Here is a 23,943-nt window from a genome sequence, read left to right as displayed (position 1 = left end):
TGATAAAAAAGCGAAAGGTCCATCCATTAACCCTACTATTCAGCCGTTCTTGTACGAAGCCAAACACTTGTACCTTATAACCACCTAGACTTTCCGGCAGTCCTAAATAAGATCCCATTCCACCTAGATTCTGAATTCCCAAAATATTCCTCAATTCTTGACGGCTAGCCTCTTCAATTTTATGTCCAAATTGAATGGAAGATTTCTGAAAATTAATTTGTTGCCCTGAGACAGTTTCGTATTCCTTTAGAATCCTGAGAATAGTCTGTCACTCTTCCTTTTTTGACTTACAGAAAAACAAACTATCATATGCAAATAACAGATGAGAGATTGCAGGGCAAGCTCTTGCCACTTTCATACCAGTTAATTGTTTCATCCGCTCCGCCTTTTTAATATTTGAGATTAATGCCTCCGTACACATAATAAATAAATAAGGGGATAAGGGATCCCCTTGCCGTAAACCTCGCTGGGGGGTTATAAGACCCCGAGGTTGCCCATTAATAAGAACTCTATATTGGACTGAGGAGATACATTCTCGCATTAATTTGATCCAGTGAGAATCAAAACTCATTTTGTGAATGAGAGCCTCAATGAAATTCCACTCTATCCGATCATAAGCCTTGCTCATATCTCTTTTTATTGCCATAAAATTATTCTGACAAGACTTATTGGCTCTCAAACCATGAAACATTTCCTGTGCAATAAGAATATTATCCAAAATTAGCCTTCCTGCTACAAAAGCCGATTGTGTTTCCGAAATTAACCTGGGAAGATAACTTTTCAATCTTTGACACAAAACTTTCGATATGATCTTGTATCCAAGATTACAAAGACTTATCGGCCTTAGTTCCGTCATCCTTGTCGGCCTCTCCACTTTTGTAATCATACAAATATTAGTTAAATTTATCCTTGGATCCAGATCGCTTGTAATCAAAAAATTATTCACCAGCTCCACCACATCTATTTTAATAACATGTCAAGAATGTTGAAAAAAGAGAGCCGTCATCCCATCCGGCCCTGGCGCTTTTTCCGGATGCATCATAAATAGTACTTGTCTGACTTCTTCCTTTGTTGCTAACCGTAGTAGCATTTGATTCATCTGTGGAGAAATTGTTGGTCCTATCTCTTCCAGAAAGCTATCAAACTCAGTAGGATTAGTAGAATGAAACAAACCCTCAAAATAATTTACCGCCACGCTTTCAACACCTTTCTCATCTGTAATCCATTTACCCGTATCATCATGAAGGCCAACTATTTTATTTCGAATATGTCGTTGCTTTGTTAAAGCATGATAAAAGTTTGTGTTAAGATCCCCAGATGAATGCCACATATTCCGACTCTTCTGATGCCAATACTCTTCCTCATCTTTATAGGTCTCTTGTAATTTCTTAGAAATCTCAATAATATCCTCTTGTGGTATGTTGTTATCTGTTTGTACCTCTTCCAAAGCTTGTTGAAGATTATGTATTTTTTCCTTTCCATATGGTTGATTCTCCTTCCGCCAAGAGGAGATCTCATGACGACAATAACTAATTTTAGTAATAAAATCCTCTGATTGACCTGTCTTGGATTCTGTCCAGCCCGATACGATTGACTCCATTAGCCCCTCTTGGCCTATCCACCTTTTATCAAACCTAAATTGTCCCCTTCTTCTCTTGGATGGTTTGTCTTCCAAAAAAGCAATCACAGGACGATGATCCGATCCCACCATCCTCAAGTATTCTGTATGAGAAACTGGAAACAGTGTGTGCCATTCTTCGTTAGCTAAGGCTCTATCCAGTCTACATCTGACCATCACCGCTTCTTTCCCTTTGCCTCTCCGGCCTTGCCATGACATTTTATTACCTCGAACCGAGAATTCCAATAATCCACTATTCCGTATCATATTGTTAAAAGGGATAAAAGATGTTGCACATCGTAAAGAACCTCCATCCTTTTCATGATTCCCAGTAATCTCATTTAGATCTCCTATAATAAACCAAGGATCCGACCTGGATAACCCATACCGGGTTAATCGCTCCCAAACCTGTTCCCTTAGTTTCTGATCCGGTTCTCCATATACAAAGGTAAGGAAAACTTGTTTCCCTTTGACCACAGCCTCAACATCGATCACTCTATTACTTGAATATAAAAATTTTATTTGGAACTCATTGTTATAATAGAGAGCTAAACCACCACTTCTCCCAATTGGATCCACTGTAGCCAGATTGTCATAACCAAAGTGAAATTGAAATCCTTGTACTAATCCAAAATCCTGTTTCGTTTCTGATAAAAATAAAAAAATCTGGTTTGTTTTGATGCCATATTTCCCGAAGATAACTTTTTGTCCAGTGACTTCCAAAACCTCTGCAATTCCAACTTAATATTTTCATATATAAAGATACTGGTTTTGCCCTTTCGAGCCAGAAGACTGGAGTTTAATGATACTCAACAGTCTTATAATACCAGGTGCCTGTAAACCATAAATACCATACTCAAGCCCATTAAGTGTATCACTAAACCCATCAGGATCATGATCACACCATCGAAACCCATTATTCCAAATTGCCGATGTCTCTTTATCATCATTCTATAAACCCATCAGAGCAAGATACATATTATATATATCTAAACCTTTACGGTTCTCTCTGAAAAATACCAATAGTTCATATAAATGTACGAGATTTATCAATCGCTTAGCAAACCAACTATTTTTATAATACATACCATTAGACCCATAAGACCATTTCAGTGTATCTAAATATTTACAGATATCATGACAAAGAAACTTATCACGAAGACCATAAGTCCATCTTAATTTATCTCTAGCAACTAGGCCTACCAAAGACAACCCATTAATTAATTCATATAATCCACAAAGGGTAAACAATACTATATAAAGCCCTCTAACTTGTCTTAATGGATGTACCCCCAAAAGAGGAGAATTCAAGAACGTCTTCATCATGTCCTGATGTATTTTGCATTTCCCATCTCCTTGATCTCAAACAAATTTGCACCATGATACCTAAAATCATAGTTGCCAATGATCCCAAAGCCTCCATAGTTCCATACCAAACCAAGGCCAATACCATATATAATAGACCCGTTATAAGCCAACTCCCACAGCCATATCTCCAAACCAAAGAGTCCACACTCACACCACATAACGTACGTAACAGCACACGTACGCATACAGCAAGAAAACACCACAACAAACTTAAAATTCCAATTTTATTCCATATCTTAACAAAAGCCACAATAAGCATCACAATTTCATCTTTCCCCACCCTCATCACCCAAACTAACTTGCCATAAATAGGACAATATTTTTGGACACAAAAGAGACCACCCCCATAAACTAATTCCTTCTTGGTAAGACTTACTTTAAATAGGTCTTGATCCATAATCTTAAAACTTGAGGTTCGTTGACTTCGGGTTTGAAGTATAAATAGAATTCAAAGTAAATACGAAGAATAAAAAATACATTCTTTATTTTTAGTGGTTGTTAGTTATGCTATGCATTTTCTAGATTCAAAAATTGTAAACTTATTTTATAATAAACCCAAAATATATTTTAAACAAAAATAAAATTATTTTCTAAATTCAAAGCAAAATACATATTAGAGTTTTCAATATTCAATAAAAATCGGTTGAAAATAATTGAACTATAGATTTATTTTTTAAAATTAAATAAGTACAAAATAAAATTGAAAAAATAAATAATAAATGAGAGTCGACGCTATGCACAAAGCAAAACCTAGCTAAAATATAATAAGATATAAACCGAAATTTGTGATTTTGCAAAACTAGAAGTTTGATACAAAGAGCTTTTCTACAAGAGATGAAAATTTAAGGATATTTTTCTTGTTACATATTTTTATACAAAAAAAAAGATAAATGACTTCAGATAATCCTAATCCAACTTTTCCTTCCAAATCTAGACTTCAAACCTAAATATCACAAAAATATTTCATTAAAGGTGGCCATTGACCATAGTACCCCTTATTTAACCAAAATTTAGTAATAGAAATAAAACATTTTGAAAACTTTGTTTTCGACGAAGTTGTGCCGTCATATCTCGTCCTCTCCACCATCGCTCTCTCGTCCTCTCCATCATTGTCTCAATTGTCCTCTCCGCTTCGTCTCTGTCATCGTCTCTCCTCATCGTTTCTTTCGCCGCCTCCGCATCTCATCGTTCTTCAATTTTGTGTCTCGGAATCTCTAAATCTTCAAGGTATCATCATTACCTATTGATTATAAAGTGGTGATAAGTTAGTTTCAATATATCTTATTAAAATAGAAGTACAAATAAAAACTACCCCTTAGATTTACAACTTATTTACAACCTTATGCTACTGAAATAATTAAATAAATATTTCTTTAAATGATCTTTGTCTTTTTCGAGTATTAAATTATTTCCTAAAATAATTATAACTAATAAAGATTTCCTTAACAATGATGTACGTAATATAATTTTCCTCACTTTACATGCCAATTCATCTATCATCATTATACATTAAACATAACTTTAACTGAAAAGAGAGTAATGTCTTTAATCGACGCTACAGTAAATTATATTACATTCTTTTTTTTTTTAATTATATTACATTCATCATCACCTTTTCAGCAAAACGGTTTTCCACTATGTATTAATCCTCACCCTTAGCTGATTTAACCTGCACCAAACGCAAGATTGTAGTAACTTTATGAGTAATGCAACTTATAGAGTAATATAATCCAACAGCCATTTTTCATAACATTTGAACTCATTTTAATCACACAAAAAAATCAACTCTTATCAACCAACTTAAGGTAGTTTACGAGATGTTACACTTTGGAAATCAATTATAGATATAACCAATAACTCTAAAGCTAAATTGCTTATAAAGTTTATATTTTCCCTTGAATTGGAGAACAAACAAATTTAAATATGATAATCATAACCAATAAACAATAAACAGACAATTTTAACAAACAACTGAAAAATCTTGACCTTTCCAATTTCTTAGGTTTCAACACATCACACAATATACATAATATTCTATATATTAAAGCAAACTTGATATGCCTTGCAATGGGGGTTAACGGGTGTGCGGGTTTAGTCATAAATAAAAAACAAAAGCCAACAAATATTTAGAGATTATTAAATTATATTGCAATGTTCATTTTATTTCAAATTTTAATCTTATATTATATATGTTAAATTTTGGACATAATGAATAATAAATATATTATTTTACATAAATCAAACGTAATGTGTAATATTTTTAAAAAACTACAAACTCATAGTTGTTTCTATGACATTATTTTAATTTAGTTAATTTTTCATACAATTGATGGTTAAAAATGAAAATTATATTTAGTCAATACAGAATATAATATGGCAATATTTAAATGTCATAATAACATAGAACGCTCAAATTAATAAATATATAGTATATCATGTTGTAAAATAGATAAAATTACAATAAAAAAAATTTAAAACAAACACCCGCACGGCCGTGCGGGTCAAGCTCTAGTTAGTGTTTAGTGTCGATGATATATTAGATCTCTGTGATTTTGTGATTTAGTTTGATTTTGATATGTTGTTGTGATTGGATTTTAGAGTTTTTTAGAAGTTTAAGTTCATAAAGGGATTCAGATTTTATTATTGTCGTCATCTTCACCTTGTAGGTTCACAATGGCGCTTACTGTGTACCAGGTTTGATGCTGCAATGGCGCTTAATGTTTACCAAGTTGATCGATGTGAGTGAGGTCAAAGACGATAGTATGAAGTATGTTGTTGATATGGAGAAGAAGCACTGTATTTGCAATGTTTTTGACATCAATAAGATACCTTGCATTCATACAATTGTTGCTGCTAAGTGTTATAAGAGAGATGAAAACCATTATGTAGATGCTTTTTACTCGACAGAAACATGGGCTAAAGCTTATGCTGAAAGCATACACCCTGGTGGAGAGATATCAACGCCTATCTATCCAGAGAATATTGATGAATTTTCTTGCCAACCTCCAGCTACCAAAAAGAGCAGTGGAAGGCCTCCTACAAAGAGGAAAATATCAGTTGGCGAGTTTGGGGTTCCTGGTTCTAAATCCTAGTCACACAAGTGCAGCAGATGTGGCATAGGAGGACACAACAAGAGCACACGCAAGACGGCGATATGAAGAAGTTTGTGTGTCTATTCATTTGTGTGTAGAAAACAAAAACAGATAGTTTATTTCATTTGTCTTATGAAGATTTTTCTAAAATGTCGTTTAAATACTTTCAACATGTTCCATTATTTTTCATTTTCAATGGTTTATTGATGATTTACAGGTTTTCATGAACAATTTATAGGTGTTGTTCATTTGATGTTTACATGATATGCATCATACCACATATATGTTTTTCTTTTGGAAGCCTATCCTGAATAAGTTGGATGATTTCCAACTATTTTAATATACAATTTAGGTTTAAATGCATTTTTCTCAAAATTCCAAATCACAATTTAAAATTTTCCCAATATGCAGATATCAGTTTTTGATCTCATCTCATTTTTTAGTTTAAACTTCTTTGCTAGAAAGAAACACACTAATTTTCAACTATTTTGGAAACTCATCCAAAAATTTCATAACTCTTATGTTTTAGTTAATAACAGATGATTCTCCTCAGCCTAGCGGCTAAACTTCCCCTCTAGCAAACCTTCAATGGATTATATTTATTTACTTACATCAACAAACAATTGAAACACACTTGGCCTAGTGGCCAAACACTCTTCTTCTTTTCCTAGATAACTTGGGTTCTTTTGTGGTAGATGTATTTTTTTTTCTTTTTTTATCTCCAAAATTCTAAATCAAAATTTGAAATTTTTCAAATATGAAGACATCACACCTTTAGTTTTTGATCTCATTTCAATTTCTTAGTTTAAACTTTCATAGATGGCAACACACTAATATTCAACTATTCTGGAAATTCATCTAGAAATTCTATAACTCTATCCAATATTTATAATATAAAATTTAGTGTTAAATATGTTTATGTTTTAGCTAATAACAGATAATTCTCCTCAGCATAGCGGCTAAACTTCCCCTTTAGTGAAACTTGACAAACAGTCGCTCAACCCGTGTTCGATTCCCCTTGGAATCAGATCTCTCTTTATTCCCCTTAGTTTTTTTTTATCTCATTTCAATTTTCTTTGTTTAAACTTTCATAGATAACAACACAATAATATTCATCTATTCTGAAAACACATCTAAAAATTCCATAACTCTTTCCAACATTTATAATATAAATTTAGTGTTAAATACATTTATGTTTTAGCTAATAACATATGATTCTCCTCAGCCTAGCGGCTAAATTTCCCCTCTAGCGAAACTTGGCCTAGTTGCCACACACTCTTCTTCATTTTCCAGATATCTTGGGTTCGAGTTGTGGTAAATGTAATTTTTTTTATCTCCTAAATTCCAAATCACAATTTAAAATTTTTCCAAATATGCAGATATCACACCCTTAGTTTTTGATCTCATTTCATTTTTTTTTAGTTTAAACTTTCATAGATTACAACACACTAATATTCAACTATTCTGGAAGCCATCCATAAATTACATAACTCTTTCCAATATTTATAATATAAAATTTAGTGTTAAATACATTTATGTTATAGCCAATAACAGATGATTCTCCTCAGCCTAGCAGCTAAACTTCCCCTCTAGCAAAACTTGAAAAACAGTTGCCTCAACCCATGTTCCATTCCCCTTGGAATCGTATCGCTTTTTATTCCCCTTAGTTTATTTTATCTCATTTTAATTTTTTTAGTTTAAAATTTCATAGATAGCAATACACTACAAATATTCAACTATTCTGGAAACCATCCAGAAATTCCATAACTCTTTCCAACATTTAGAATATAAAATTTAGTGCAAAATACGTTCTCTGGAACCCATCTAGCTATAGTGTATGACGGAACTGTTGAATATTACATATGGTTCATTTCTAAATAAATTTCTCTAATAGTTCATCAATATTTTATAATGTCCAATGAACACAATTGAACAACTAAAATATGATTGATCATGTTTTGCATATGTTTCACATATGTTTTACTTATCTTTTCAATATATATATTTCTAACACAATAGGTTTACTGAAGTCGGCAATATCCATGACAGATAATGCACTCAAACATCTGAATATGATGAGAGGGTAAGATTTGTGTTTGAGAATTGGTGTCAAGCAAAGAGGATGCTCTGGAGTGTTCTTGTCAGAAGTATTGCAGTACAACACTTTGCCACCCCATTGTACTGTGTTGGCGTGATCCTATAGTTGGTGAAATTTTCGGCTGGCCAGTGTCCTACCAACACAATATTTTTTTCCATGCCCAACCACCAGTTCTCTGAAAACAGATCCTCCGAATTTTATTAATTTGTTATTATATATACATATATATATAACTAAAACAGATGGAATTAAATATAAGATTGTTTATGATAATAACCAAAAGTTAAGATGTACAACAAACCTTATGTAGCCGCCCAAGCTAGTTTTATTTTTAGTAAGAAAGATTAAAAATTTGGGAGTTCAAATTGAAACGATGCCGCTCAGTAATGATCGGTCCACGTTTTGGTAAAACATATCCAAACCTAAGTTGAAATGTTTAGCATAACTAGTCATGTTTAACATAGCTAGTTGAATCATAGTAAGTTACATGTTCTTTACTTTCCTCTCACATAGTACCTCTTATTTCCTATTTACTAATTATCTAAACTTTTATATCGGTAAAATACACATTCCCAAAACTGAAGTGTGATATCAAACTGATCCCCACCAAACGTAGACGTAGGAGTGATCGCAGCCTCCAAAGCGATGGTGCTGCTTAGAGTTCCAAAAAAAAAAAATTGACTGGGTGATTGCACCTCCTAGAGCGATATGTCTATTGACATGTACAAACCAGTTACAATGGGCTCTGTAACATCCACTGGTTAGATGCACATCTCTCTGCATAAAATTTACATAGATTCAACAACAAATAAATTTTATTAGTTGTTACTTTTGAAATCTACTTCAGTTAGTTTATATCCTTGTTTGACAAATTTGTTTCAGTAAAACATACTGTAAAAAGGTAAATTTCAATTCGTCAATATTTTTGTCTCTTTATTACCAAATATTTTGTCCATAGTGCTCATGTTAAAACTGAATGTTTATAGATTTTCACCTAACTTGCATGTGTAATATATATACCATACATTTCTTTACTCAGTCATAGATTTATAGTATAAATCTAAGCCTTATTGAAGTTTTTATATATATCTTGATGTGGCACTGCACTAAAACATTATAGTACTATTGCAGTCAAAATAACACTGCACTAGTTCATAATAACCATAATGGTACATATATTAGTCTTCATATTAACTGTTTTCGTATAGCTGGTGTTATAAAATCATAATCAATAGGGAGCATAAAACAACACCGTCAAATAAGTTAACAATCTTGGTTGGTGATCACCATATTTGTCCGGGTAAACCTACATAGCATCATCAATTTATGGTTAGTAATTTGTATACATATATTTCTGATAAATTGATATACTCTTGAGTGAATTAAATAAAATAATAAAATAAATGTAAAATGTTTAGTATATATTTTTCCTAAAACTAAAGATAAAAATTTCATCTAGTGCAAAAAAGTTTAGTTAAATATGAAATTTTTTAGACTTTTAACTTGAGCCAATTTTGATTTTGGTAACTTTATGTATTGATTATTTTAAAAATTTAAATAAAAAACATTAAAAAAATAAGTAAAACATATGAAAAATATATGCGAAACCAGAGCAAATATATATTTTAGTTGTTCAATTCATTGGACATTGTTAAATGTTGATGAGAGTTCAGTAAACTGAGTTACAAAAGAAAAATCTGAACATTTTCAAATGTAACATTCGATAACTAATAAAAAGACAAATGATTTAAATTAAATAAATATTACAATTTTGCTAGTTAAATATATTTTAGGCTAACTAATCTCGCATTTGATATGCCAGTAATGTCTTAAAACATAGGGTGTGACTGTATAGTATCATTGACGCAAAAATAATGAAGTAAAAAAAACTTCTGCCCATTTATTTTATTTTTGTCTAGTCAAGGGAAAAATACATTTTACCTTTTTTTATCAATATATTATTCTATTTATGTTAAAAGTAAAATTTTACTTTTATTTCAACTTTTCTCTTTCCACCGATTTCAACCTTCTTTTCACTCGCTTACTCTATTAATTACCATTATGAGTCATAATTTTTGATTGAATTGGGTTAGCCGGTTAGGTTTGACCCATCAATACATGTTTTATAAGAAAATTCATTGATATATGTTCTCATTAACAGAAATTTTTATATTAATGAATGTAGTCGAGAAAAAAAAAATTTAGGCTCTGAAAGGGAAAATAGATCAAGCATTGCAAATCAATCATATCAAGCGAGTCGAGAGTGGATCGAGAGTGGATCAAACCGTTCAAAATATATGTTTGAATAGTAAAAGTAGACAAAACGGTTCAAAGTATTATAAAAATTTAAAATAATATATATAATTTTAATATTTTATAATTTAGTATAAATATTTATTTAATAACCATAATAATACTATTGTGTTATGTAAATAAGACATTAACATAAATATAATAATTTAAAACATATTTGGTAATTGCATGTACTTGTATTTTTAAAATATGTTGACAATACAATATTAATAAGTTGTTGTATACATTGTTATTATTTAAATAAATTTAAAGCTTAACATCATTTTTATAAGAAAAGAAAATCAAAATCGTATTAACTGTGAGGAACACTCTATATTTGATGTATATCTACTGCAGATAGTAGTTCTTCAATTTATGTTCATGTTATAGAACATCATCTATACTATACTAAAAGGCAAATATAAGCCTTGGAGAGGGTGTCCACATAGGATAGAAAAATCAACCAATCAGAGAGTCCGAAATTGCCACGTCATCTCATTTATTTTTTCGTAAAAAATGAAAAAACAATACGAAGGAAAGGATCGAACCCGGGTTATTATGACTTTAATATAGGGCAGTTACCACTAAGCTATTGAAACTTTCTTGAACACATATACAAGAATCACTAAGTATGTAATCACAAACTCTTATATACAATTACAATAATATGAATTTAACTTTCAAGACTCCGATACTTTGTTTTGTAAAAAAAAAATAAGTAAGTGACTAAGCTAATATATTCTTTGAAAGTGTGAGAACATTGACAAATATGAAAAAGCAAAGATTTTTGTTTTCGTGACAAAGTTAAGAATTTTGTAAAAGTAAATTTAACATATAAATTTTCGTGACAAATATGAAAAAGCATAGATTTTTGTACAATTTTGACAAAACAACTCAAAACATAGTTCTCTAATGTCTTATTAAAATATTATTTAAGGGTGCAATAATTAAATATATCAATTCAATAAATTTTGTAATTTATAGACAAAACAATAACACAACAAATTTTGAAACATTTGTTTAACCTATCGATTTCTTTTCATGAGAATCCAACTAAACAAGATAAAAAAACAATTAGATTTACAAATATTTAATTACCATTTTATTCAATTTTGATTAATTTCAAATTGTAATAATGTATCTTTTTGAAGTTACAAAAAATAATGTTATTTCTTTATTACACTAGCATTATATATAGAGTCTATATACACAAATAAATATAATATAATAACATAAGATTGATTTTCCTGATTCATATGAAAACTTTTTAAGTTATCCACCAAAGAAAATTAATTAAATCAATCAAATTGTTAGAATACAACAAATTAATATATAATTTTATTTTAAATTAAATTACTTAAAAGTGTATTTTCATTAATAACAAAATATATATATATATATATATATATCAATTCAATGAAAGAAATAAAAGCTTAATATGGAAAAAATCTTAAATACAAAAAACTCTAAAAATTAACAAAAAAAACTAACAAAAATTAAACTATGATATCACTTGAAAGCTTTTTAGACAATATTAATAAAATATTTTAACGATAATTAGATAAATTTGATTTTTTTTGCGAGTCAAAAGTTTATTATTAATTAGCATTAATTATTTCAAGATGTTTAAGAAATGATGAACAAAAAAATAGGATGGACATAAATGATATATGAACTATGAATAGTACTTTGTAAAGCTGACTTAGATAACACATCTGCACATCTATTTCCAGTCATTTTTGATGCCTAAATTCAATTACCTTAGAGCAGTTATTCACAAAGAGATCGTATGAGATATTGTTGTGATATCCATATTTGTTTCTTGACTTTTAAGAAGATTGATAACTGTAAAATGTCTTCTTCGAATATGATATGTCAATAACCGAGTCCCCAACATGAGACAAAGTTGTTTAAAAATAAAATAATTTTATTTTTCTTATATTATATAATAAATATATATTATTTACTGATAGTAAAAATATAGTTATTCATCTATCACAAATATCTATGCAAATATGTGAATCAATTACAACAATCAAACAACATAATGATTTCCACAAAGAAAATTTAAAAATATATTTATGTTATGTAGTCTTACTTTATATTCTTTAAATAATATGATACAATATTATATATTATTTTTAGAATTGAGAAATACATAAATCAGTTAGACAAATTAAGTGATAATTAGACAAATTTGTTTTTTTTTTGTCAGCCAAAAGTTTATTATTAATTAGCATCAGTTATTTCAAGATGTTTAAGAAAGTATGGACAAAAAAATAAGATGGACATAAATGATATATGAACTATGAATAGTACTTTGTAAAGCTCACTTATATAACACATCTGCACATCCATTTCCAGTCCTTTTTGATGTCTAAATTTAATTTCTTCAGAGCAGTTATTCCACAAATAGTTCGTATGAGATATTGTTTTGATATTCAGATTTGTTTCTTGATTGTTAAGAAGATTGATAACTGTAAAAATGTCTCCTTCGAATATGATATGTCTATAACCGAATCCCCAACATGAGACAAATTTGTTTAAAAAGTAAATAATTTTATTTTTTTATATCATATATTAAATATATATTATTTACTGATAATAAAAATATAATTATTCATCTATCACATATATCTATGCAAATATGCGAATCAAGTACAACAATCAAACAACATAATGATTTTCACAAAGAAAATTAAAAAAAAAATATTTATGTTATGTAGTCTTATTTTATATTCTTTAAATAATATAATACAATATTATACATTATTTTTTTAGAATTGAAAAATACATATAATATCTTATCCGCGCGTAGCGCGGTTAAAAACTCTAGTTAGTTTAATAATTAAAAAAAACAGTTCTAATTCTAACCAGAAAAAAATGTTGTTGAATGGGAATATATTTGTTTATAAAATTGGTTCATTCACTTAAGGCAGATCCATAATACTGAAATTGTAATTATATTTGTTTATCTAATTAAATTTAATGGTAAAATAAAATGTGGCATTAAAAATAGAGTTGTAGAGTTTCTGGGTTTAAGGCTAAGCTGCTGAGAAGGAGAATAACGGAGCTCAAAAAAATGGAATCGAAAGCTATTTGCTTAGGGTTTCTTCCGCCAAGACTTCAACTTTCATCTCGAGTTTCACTCTCCCTTCCTCGTGTAAGTGGAATCAACCCATCAAAATCTCGTCTTTTTTCCCTATTTCGATTCTTCGAAAAACCTTATCCAAAACTTCTCATTTTCTCCAGGGCTCTTCCACATCTCCAAACTCCGATGTCAGACGTAAGTATCTAATCATCTTGATTCACTTTGGTGATTCTTAAACCAAAGACTGATACTTTTTGTTGTCATTGCAAGAAACCCTTGTCTGGAGCAAACCGCAAGGTGGAGTTTACTTGAACCGAGGCCGTGTCCTATGTTCTTCTCAACCTGATAGTAATGCTCCTCGAGCTGAGCTGTTCCGTGGAAAGTCTGGTTCGGTTTCTTTCAACGGCCTAACCCACCAGCTGGTTGAAGAAAGTAAACTTGTCTCGGCTCCGTTTCAAGAAGAAGACAAAGGTTCCCTCTTGTGGGTCTTGGCTCCTGCTGTCTTGATATCCTCACTGATTCTTCCGCAGTTCTTTCTCAGTGGTGCCATTGAAGCTACCTTTAAAAACGACACCGTTGCAGGTAATTAGATATATCCCACTACTGCTTAGAGTAGAAGGTATCTTGACTATGATAGTTTTGAATTTAGGATTAGAACCTGTTGTGCAGTAACTAAATCTTCTTACAAGCCACTCTCTTAATCAGATTTGTGAAAAATTAAATCTTCTTGATGCAGAGATTGTTACTTCTTTCTGCTTTGAGACAGCGTTTTATGCTGGTCTGGCGATATTCCTGTCTGTGACTGACCGAGTGCAGAGGCCCTACTTAGACTTCAGCTCCAAGAGATGGGGTTTAATCACCGGACTCAGAGGATACCTCATGTCCACATTTCTGATGATGGGTTTGAAAGTTGTAGTCCCTGTGTTTGCTGTATACATGACTTGGCCAGCTCTTGGGATGGATGCCTTGATTGCAGTCCTTCCTTTCTTGGTTGGATGTGCGGTTCAACGAGGTTTCGAGGCTCAGCTTGAAAGACGCGGCTCTTCCTGTTGGCCCATTGTTCCAATAGTCTTTGAGGTAAACAAACAAACTTATATGCTGATTTGGACCAGTTCGGTCTTGTTCTAAAGAGTAAACTATGGTTGTATGCAATGGCAGGTGTATAGGCTGTATCAGGTGACAAGAGCAGCCACTTTTGTTCAGAGGCTGATGTTTATGATGAAAGATGCGTCAACTACTGTAGAGATTACAGAGCGAGGAGTTGCGCTTGTTGGTTTGGTTGTGACTTTGCAGTTTCTAGCTGTTCTGTGTCTCTGGTCGCTGATCACTTTTCTAATGCGCCTTTTCCCTTCGAGACCTGTATCTGAAAACTACTAAATCAATAGTAGTGATTAGTGAAAGCCATTGAGCTTTGATTTCTGTGTTTATTTCAGAGGATTAATGTGTTGTATCGAGTCAGGAATTGCAGTGTAGGACACTTTTGATCACGAGGGATGAAATTGGCTGCAACTGTCATAAGAATCATCTTTTGAACTTCAATCTTGATGAGATCTTGATAAAATTGGACATCTCAATCCGTACTCTTTGCTCATCGGATTCATGCATTAAATTGGTCTGTCCAACTTCAAGATCATCAATCCATCTTTAAGAGGAATGATATTTTTCTTGGATCATAAGTCTGACTATGTGATGGCTTTGAATAAGACTGATGTACAAAGAGTATGGAACACCCAGGATCTGCATAGTAAACGTTTGTCAAACCGGGGATAAAAATAATCAACATTTCGTTTTTTTATTAGAAGAAACATATCACTCCCAAATTAGAGGTGGATGTTCAAATATCCGTTCATGTTTTTCTATATGGGCCAGCCATCTTTAACCCATATTCCAACTAATAATCCATTGTTTCAATAGGTTTTCCATTATATATTATAATAATTTATTAATATAATAATGATTAAGTATTTAAAAAACTAGGGTTGGCTTTCTCGAGTTGGTTATAGAGTGTAGTCGTGGTAGTGGCTTTCTCGAGTTGGTTCTAGAGTGTAGTCGTGGTACTTCTGCTCCTTTCAAGTTTCTTTTTGCCTTGGTCTTATCGTTTTGCTTAAGTTCGTTGTTCGGGTTCGCCTTTGCGATTGGTGTTCGCTGTGGAGGTATCTACAAAACTTTTCCTTGGTCTATTGCGGATTTAGGTTTGGTTTCTGATGAGGCAGTTAACTCGATCTCCAGTTCTTCTCTTGAAAGGAGGTAAGTAGCTTTGTTTTGTAGGTCACTTGGCTGTCTACCGAGTATCGCGTGTAAGAACTAGTGATCTTCTTTGTCGTTTTTTTGAGTGGCGTTTTAAGTTCCTTGGTACTTGTATCTTAGGTGTAGTGATGGTCTTTGTCCTGCAAGTTTTGGTTGGTAGTAGCTACTGGTGTTGATGTTGAATTAGCCTTGTTATCATTCCTTCCATTGTTTCTACTTTGGCTCGATGTTGATCCCTTCAGGGTTGGAAATGCTCAAGCTTTTGGTTTTTAGTTCAGTGTTATCGGATTCTAGGGAAAGGTGGCAAGTAGTTTTTGGTTATCAGTCTCGGTTTTAATGCCACTGTCTCCTTTTAGAGTATCAATCTCGTATTTTAAATCTAAATCTATTGTTGTTGATTAGTGTTACGTCTCCTTCTTTTGGATTTTTGCTTCTATGGATTTCTTCAAGTTTTGCCGGTTTTTGTAGTCGATCTTGTATATTTTCATTGTCTAATGATAAAAGGATTTTAGTGTTACAAAAAATATTTAAAAATGTTCAAATATCCGTTCATGTTTTTCTATATGGGCCAGCCATCTTTTGCTAATTTTTAAGAAACACACTATTACAGATGCTTAATGTTGTTTCTTTCCATACTAATGTTAGTTATTTTGGTAAATGTTTAATTATTATATCCTTACTAATTGTTTTTTTTTTTACCGAGAATAAGACACTGGTCTTAGATATAGACCAACTTTAGTTTTTAATAAACTGTTTATAATCCGTAAAAGCTGGCTTTATTTCCCTCTTGTTTCTGTCTGTGTTGTTGCTATTTCCCCTGGTTTTACTACTTTTGTCGTGTGAGTTCATAAAGACATAATGATTGCTCTGAGAAACAAGAAACATTAGGTATGGGCGTTAGGGTATCCAATTGGATTCAGCAGAAATTCAATAAGGTTTCGATTTTTTGTAAGCGTAAAATTTAATCTCATTTGGATATTTAAAGTTCAGTTTGGTTCGAATTCAGTTTTGATTTTTTTGGGTTTGCTTTGGATATAGTAACACATCGCAAATCCGATTGAACTAATTTATTTCGGGTTAAGTTATAATTTGGGTTCAGTTATCCAAATATTACGACTCAAAATACACATTTTAATTCACAAACTTAAATGTTTAAACAGTTTTCAGTAATAAAGGTTTGGTGGAATGATTAACAAGTGATTGCTAAGAGGAAAGAAATATAAGCAAATAAAAATTAACAACTAACAACTCTATGGTTATAGAAACACTAGGTGTCTACAGTAAAAAAAATTAAAATATTTTTTAACAGATAAATATAAATTATATTTTAAAATAAAATGTTATTAATATTGTAAATTTTCTTTTTTCGTATCAATATTTTAATATAAATTTGATTTAATTAAACATAAAAATTATATTTAAGAATATGCATGTATATATTTGAAATTATAATCTTTGATAGATTTTTCTATCTATTTATTTTAATTAAATATTTTAAATAAATTTGTTAAAGTTGCATAATTACCAAAAATTAAATTAAACAATATTTTTAAAATTTGTAGATATATAAGAAAATAATGATTTTTAATTAAATTTTTATAATTTTCTAAAAAAAATTGTATACATTTTTGAAAATTTGAGTAATAAAATTTTATAATTTAAAAATATATAAATAAATTATATTTCGAAATTTATAATGCCATATTTGAATATATTTATTTTAATGATGATTTATAAGTTATTCCCATATTCTAAAATAAATTCCAAAAATATAAATTAACATTAAATGTAATATATGAGATATTGCCATATTTTAAAAAGTTTACCAAAAATATAAATTAACATTAAATGCAATTGTCCATGTCATATTAAGCTATAAGACATGTCATCAATTTCAGTAGTCATGTCATATTTGTTTTGTGAAATTGATTGTAGAATTGACATGTGGCAAAATCACTTCGCAAATATAGTCTAGGAGATTATTTAAACTTCAAAAATAAAATAAAATTGTTGTAACTTTAAAAGAAAAGCTATTCATAATTAAAATTCAAATGTAATTGTCAAAAACATTAAAATTTCAATATTTGACCAAATATAAAGATATATATTAAACTGTATTAACTATTCATGTTATAGATACTTACTAAGATTTTTTTTTAGTATTTTGGGTCCTTCATGGCTGGGTATGAGTTTGATATGAGTTTTTATGGATTTCCAAAAAAAAAAATGGATTTTTGGGATATATGTTCGAATTCATGCTGAGTTTGAGTAAAACCTAAAACTCAAAATACCGTGATAACATGATCAGTTCAGATATTATATTGGATTCAGTTCTGATTGGATATACAATTTTCAGGTCTGATCGGTTCAGATTTTTGGGTTCAGTGTTTTTTGCCCATTCCTTCAAAAAAATTTGAGCTCTAATTTGTTGGAGGCCTAATCCCAACGGCTGTGACAAGAAACTCAACCAAAGCCAGACATACACAAAAACACTGCCTTTCTTAATTTTTTTTTAACACAACTTCCTTCTTAATTATTCTTTTGTTTTCTGTTTACTAGAACGTAGAGCTAACTCGGATGAACCTACATATTTGAAAATAAAATTTCATGGTTTTCGTCCATGATTCTGTAATGTGGAATTGGGTTAATTATACGGCATTTAGGCTGATTCTTTTTAAGTATATATTATATGCTTGAATTATTATTGGCTTAATCAGCGAAGATCTAACTAATAAAATGGACGTATACTGTGGGCAGCCAGGCAGGTAACGCTAATAGAGATACGTTCACGTATTTCATCAAAAATAAAACTTCTTGATTGATCCACTTGCACGCATATGCCTATCTATAATACGTACACGCCCACATGATACAGATCTATGTTCGCATATTTGATTATTTTTTTTGTGAAAAAAAAACATTGATAATTTATTATTTATATCAGGCACGCCAAGAAAAGCAAATGGTAGGTAAATAAAATGTCATTTAATATATGATACTCTCCAGACGAAAGTCGAATTAAAGTTCTCGAAGCTATCTAACACAAATTCTCTCCAACCAATGGAAGAATAATCAGTTTCTTTCTTTGGTCTTTCACGAGCATACGAAAGTCATAATTAATGGTTTTTGGTGAGAAGAAAAGGAACCAAACACATGAAAATAAAATGTAAATATTTATTGTGGTGGTTGTCTTTTCCTTTCGTCTAAAGCCTAACCATGCTGCTGCACGTTACGACTTCCTTTTGTTGCTGTATGGGTAAATGATCATAACCTAATTACCATTGAAACGAATACTAAAATTAGGGGAATTTTGACACATAACCACTTCAAAGCAATTTGTTTTTTCTTATCAACAATAAGATTCTTAATAATCTATTAAAAACAGCAAATCTCTACCAGTGAAACCCGAAACTCAAACGTTACAAATGATTTTGGACCGTATGTATATTATGTTATAGTCATCGACAAAAGAACAACTGATACTGGCATGTTATCTACTACATTTATATAGGCATGCATAATAAATCCTTTGTTATTATGAGATGCCTTACGCTTGGGAAAAATCAAAGTCATGCTTTTTTCTTAGCAAAAAAAAAAAATTCATGTTTCGCCCTTTTTGACATCATGGAGATTTGAATCTCTTGGTGTACAGGTTTTCTAAGTTTGTGATGAAAAAAATGAACTAATATTTTCTTTTGAAAACATATAAGCTTTCGCCCAATATAAATATATATACAATATTATACTTACATGCAAAAAAAAAATCTTTAATCTCTACTTTTTGTTTTTTTACAAGGAAATGCTATTTTATTACTCAAACTTTTTGTCATACTGTTTACCTTTTTTTTTTTACTGATATATTATAAAACTAATTAAAAAAAACTTATTCACAAAATGGGGACATCAATTTTGACTGGATAAATAAGAAGGAAAATATAAATCTAACTATAAGAGATGAGACACCATGTATGTTAGAGAAGAGGCGTAATATTAATTCCCAAATTCAAATATCAACTGGGTTAGAAATCTAACATGGTCCCGGACCGTGTGGGGATATACATATTGGCGGATGTCAAGAATTTCTTAGATACAAAATGAAAAACGAAAGAAAGTCCTATAAGATTAATACATATGTGAAACCTATTGCTCAGATTACGACCTAGATCTACTTTGATTCTTGAATCGAAGGAACATGTAAGACGATATGGTTTGTTTATCCGGTGTTCACCTCCTTCTTCAATGTGAAGAAGAGCTATATTCACATCGGGGCTGGTTAGACCAACAATACACTAGTCCAGCTCAAACTCGAGCTCCGATTAACAACCACGACCACCGATTTCTCTCTCGCTATTTCTTTCTTTCTCACACTCTGAGATGAATGAGCTGTAACGACTTAATTATACTCCGTAGTAGGCCTGGGCATTCGGATACCCTTTCGGGTTCGGGTCGGGTAATTCGGGTATCGGGTTATTCGGATTTTGAAAAAATGTCCCATTCGGATATTCTAAAAACTCGGGCCGGGTTCGAGTCGGATCCTCTCGGTTCCGGGTGGGTATGGATATTTGAAAAAAAATCCGAAAATTACCGGTTACCCATTATACACGGATCGGATCCGGATATATAGATCCAAAGTAACCAAACCTGTTTGTTTTTTATCCGAATATCCAAAGTTATATGATTTGAAAATGAGTTGTGCATAATTGATCAAATCTATTGTGCATAAAGTCTAAACTCACAAGTAACTAATATGAGTTGAAAATGAAAAGATGAGTTTAAAATGAAGCACATGAGTAAACATGTTAATATAAAGCCGAGTTTAAAAGTTGAAAAACAAACAACATTCCGTTTCCGAAAATATAAATTGAGAACAACAACATCAGAGAAAAATTGTGTTCAACAATGACACAAAACAAACAAAGAAACACAGAGAACTAATGTCTCAGACTCAGACCGAACCTAGGAAAAACAAAAGCCTTCACCATCCAAACTTCAGCAGAAAAAACTTCACCATCCAAACTTGACCAGAAACAACTTCACCACACTCCGAAATTATCCTTCAACAAAGGAAAAGAAACTAATATAAGCAATGATCAACTTCAAAATTCAAACCAGAAAGTGAAAAACTATCTTAAGATGAGTTTACCTTGAAACCGAAGACACATAAACCACACAGTATGCACTTTCTTAGTCTTCTTGCAAGCTCAGATTATCATACTCTGACATAAATAAATGTAGTTAGTAAACTGATAAAAAAAAACATATAAGATCATGGAAGAGAAACTACCTCTCTTAAGCTTGTCTTCATATTCAAAGTCACTGAGAATCTGTTCCATAGTCACCAGCCTTGCATCACCACATCGAATGTCTGCCTTCAGCCATTGCTCTGAGCACATCAATACTTCAACCATGTAATGAGTGAGACAGCTCCTGTATGAATCAATGATACGACCAGAAGTGCTAAAAGCACTCTCAGAAGCAACTGATGAGACTTGCATTGCAAGTACATCTTTTGCAATTTCTGCAAGAACCGGGAACTTTGCGGCATTGAACTTCCACCAAGACAAAACATCATACTCAACTCCAACCATGGTTCTCGGATTGACAACACTCTCCCTTAGATAAGTATCCAACTCATCCTTAGATTCTCGATCTTCTATTTCTCCAACTAACTCCTCATACATGAAATCCATCCTTTCATACCCCATCTCGTCGTTGAGCAAATTGATTCTTTCGAAAGAGGCTTCTTGGCTACCAAAAGATGCAGCTGGAGTGGTTTGAGACGCTTGAACTGCTTCACCTCTGTCAAACCTCGCACTGTACTCCTTAAACATGAAGCGCAAAACATCAACCAGAGACTGATACATCTCCTTAGCATCTGAACTCTCTTTCCCATAGAGCTTCTCAAAACACATTTTTGCAAACTGCATCTTCTTCCTAGGATCAAATACTGTTGCTACAATCAACATCTTATTGATGTTCTTCATACCATCCCAATACTTCTCAAACTTCTGAAGCATATCATCAGCCTTTGACTTCAATTCCGAGTCCACAGAATTACTCAACCCCATCAGATTCTTCTGGATTGTAACAATCTCTCCATAGCACTTGTACGAGTTCAGAGAAGTGCTTGCGGACACTACCAATGTCGAGTTGTAGAAGATAATCAGAAACCTTACTAGCCTCTCAACCGCATGCCAGTCAACCGTAGCAGGAGGTCCAACCCGTGGTGCTCCACCGTCAAACTCCATGAAGTAGTCGTTGTAAAGCCTGTCCTCTGCCTCCATCTTGTCAAAGGCTAACCTGAACTCAAGTGCTCTCGACAGCATCAAGTAAGTAGAATTCCATCTAGTTTTAACATCCAGTGGCAAACTACCCCTAGTCATCTTTCCCGAATCAACCCGAAGCTCAAATGACCTTAATCTAGTCGTACTAGACCTAACATACCCAACAGCATTACGAATTGCAGCGACATTGCTATCCACTTCAGCCAAGCCATCTCTAACGATCAAGTTTATGATATGTGCTGCGCATCTCATATGCATAAACTCTCCATTCATAACAAACGCCTCATCTGAAACTAAAGAGAAGCTACTCTGAAACTTCCTAAGCGCAGATGTATTTGCAGTTGCATTATCAACCGTGATGCAGAATATCTTTTCTATTCCCCACTCAGCCAAACAATCTAGAAGCACAGTTGCAATGGTCTGACCTTTGTGGTCAGTGATGTACTTGAAACCGATGATCAACTTCTTTAGCTGCCAGGAAGCATCCACAAAGTGAAGGGTGATTACCATATAACTCGCACCTACATATCCAAAAACGAGTTAGTAAAGTAGAAGAAGCTCACATATTGAAAAAATTAATAAACCAGTAACAGTACCTGTTGTTTGAGCAACCCATATGTCAGTTGTAAGAGAGACTCGTTGCTTATTAGCCTTGAACCAAGCTTTCAAAGCCGCTTTCCTTCTGACATACAGTTCAACAATGTCCCTTGTTGCGGTCCTCCTAGAGTGTGGCTTGAAACCGATCACTTTGTTGCAGAAGTGCTTCCAAGCCACACTTTCAACAAATGAAAGTGGCATTTCCCCTATCACGAGCATCTCATTTGTTGCCTCTCTGAATTGAGCTTCAGAAACTTTTGTATCCCTCACTGCTCCATCATCGGTAATTTCTGACTGATTCTTCTTTCGTGCCGCTTCCCATGCCAGATACTGCTTGCAAGTTGTCAGATGCTTTCCCAGGTTCGAAGTACCAGACTTTGATGGACAAGTAAATCTCTTTTTGCAGTGGTGACAGAAGCATCTGTCTCGATTTTCTTGAGTCCGAGTGTAGTGCTCCCAGACACGAGACCTTGGGGTCAAAATCTTAGGTTCCTTTGTTGGTTGAGAAGCAGCTCCACTTGAATTCGCAAAAGCCTTCCTCTTTCCTCTGTTGTCAGGAGTGAGAAGCTCGTCTTGTGTTTCTTCATGATCAGAGACCTTGTCTTTCCCATTGTTCTTTGGATTAACTGATGCTGAAGAATCCATCTGTGACAAAAAATAAAATTGATTTGGTTTAGCAATCTATTAAACTTATTAACAACAATCTCATCAAAATAGGAACTTTGCTAAATAACAATCGATTTGAAAAATATGAACAATCGATTGAAAAATATGAATTTGAAAAATTGATTTAGAAATCTGAATTAAGGTTTACAAATCGATCAAGCTTTTAAAAAAAATTAGGGTTTGTTTTACCTTTGAGGAGGTTTTCGATTGATGAGAGTATGAACTCAAGCAATCTTCAGTGCCCATATTTATAAGAAATCAAGATCGACCCTAGAGACAAGCATGCGGAGGAGACTCTTCGGTCTTAGGAGAAACGGCGGCAGAGAGAGTAGAGACTAGCCTAGTAGAGACGCTTCGTTCTTCGGTGCCTGAACTCGACACCCAAGTCGAGTTATGAAGATGAATACTATTCACGAGGTAATTGTCGGATACTCAATTGGATCCCGGTTTTAATCCGAACCGACCCGTTACCCGTGAGTATCAAAGAAATGGCTCCATTCGGTTTTTCTCACATAACCGAAACCGGACCGAACCGGTTTTTTCGGGTCGGTACCGGTTCGGTTCCGCGGGTACGGTTTTAATGCCCAGGC

General features: G+C 32.4%; 1 protein-coding gene across 1 annotated transcript; it reads left to right on the top strand.

The window, feature by feature from the left end:
- Positions 1–13,440: 13,440 nt before the first annotated feature.
- LOC106360537 lies at positions 13,441–15,098 on the top strand. Its single transcript, XM_013800147.3, has 5 exons — positions 13,441–13,631; positions 13,721–13,754; positions 13,830–14,141; positions 14,296–14,636; positions 14,718–15,098. Exons 1-5 carry the CDS (start codon positions 13,551–13,553, stop codon positions 14,934–14,936), a joined length of 987 nt encoding a protein of 328 aa, XP_013655601.1. The 5' UTR covers positions 13,441–13,550; the 3' UTR covers positions 14,937–15,098.
- Positions 15,099–23,943: the final 8,845 nt, after the last annotated feature.

Source organism: Brassica napus, chromosome A8 (genome assembly GCF_020379485.1).
Source record: "Brassica napus cultivar Da-Ae chromosome A8, Da-Ae, whole genome shotgun sequence".
Taxonomy (NCBI): domain Eukaryota; kingdom Viridiplantae; phylum Streptophyta; class Magnoliopsida; order Brassicales; family Brassicaceae; genus Brassica; species Brassica napus.
Note: the sequence above shows the minus strand (reverse complement) of the source record. Positions and strands in the feature narration are given on the sequence as shown.

What these genes read in the sequence shown, in the direction of transcription:
- LOC106360537 (XM_013800147.3), top strand. Translation starts at nt 13,551, where the DNA reads ATGGAATCGAAAGCTATTTGCTTAGGGTTTCTTCCGCCAAGACTTCAA. An exon ending in TTTCACTCTCCCTTCCTCGT is followed by an intron (nt 13,632 to 13,720) that starts GTAAGTGGAATC and finishes CATTTTCTCCAG; the next exon opens with GGCTCTTCCACATCTCCAAA. An exon ending in TTGTTCCAATAGTCTTTGAG is followed by an intron (nt 14,637 to 14,717) that starts GTAAACAAACAA and finishes ATGCAATGGCAG; the next exon opens with GTGTATAGGCTGTATCAGGT.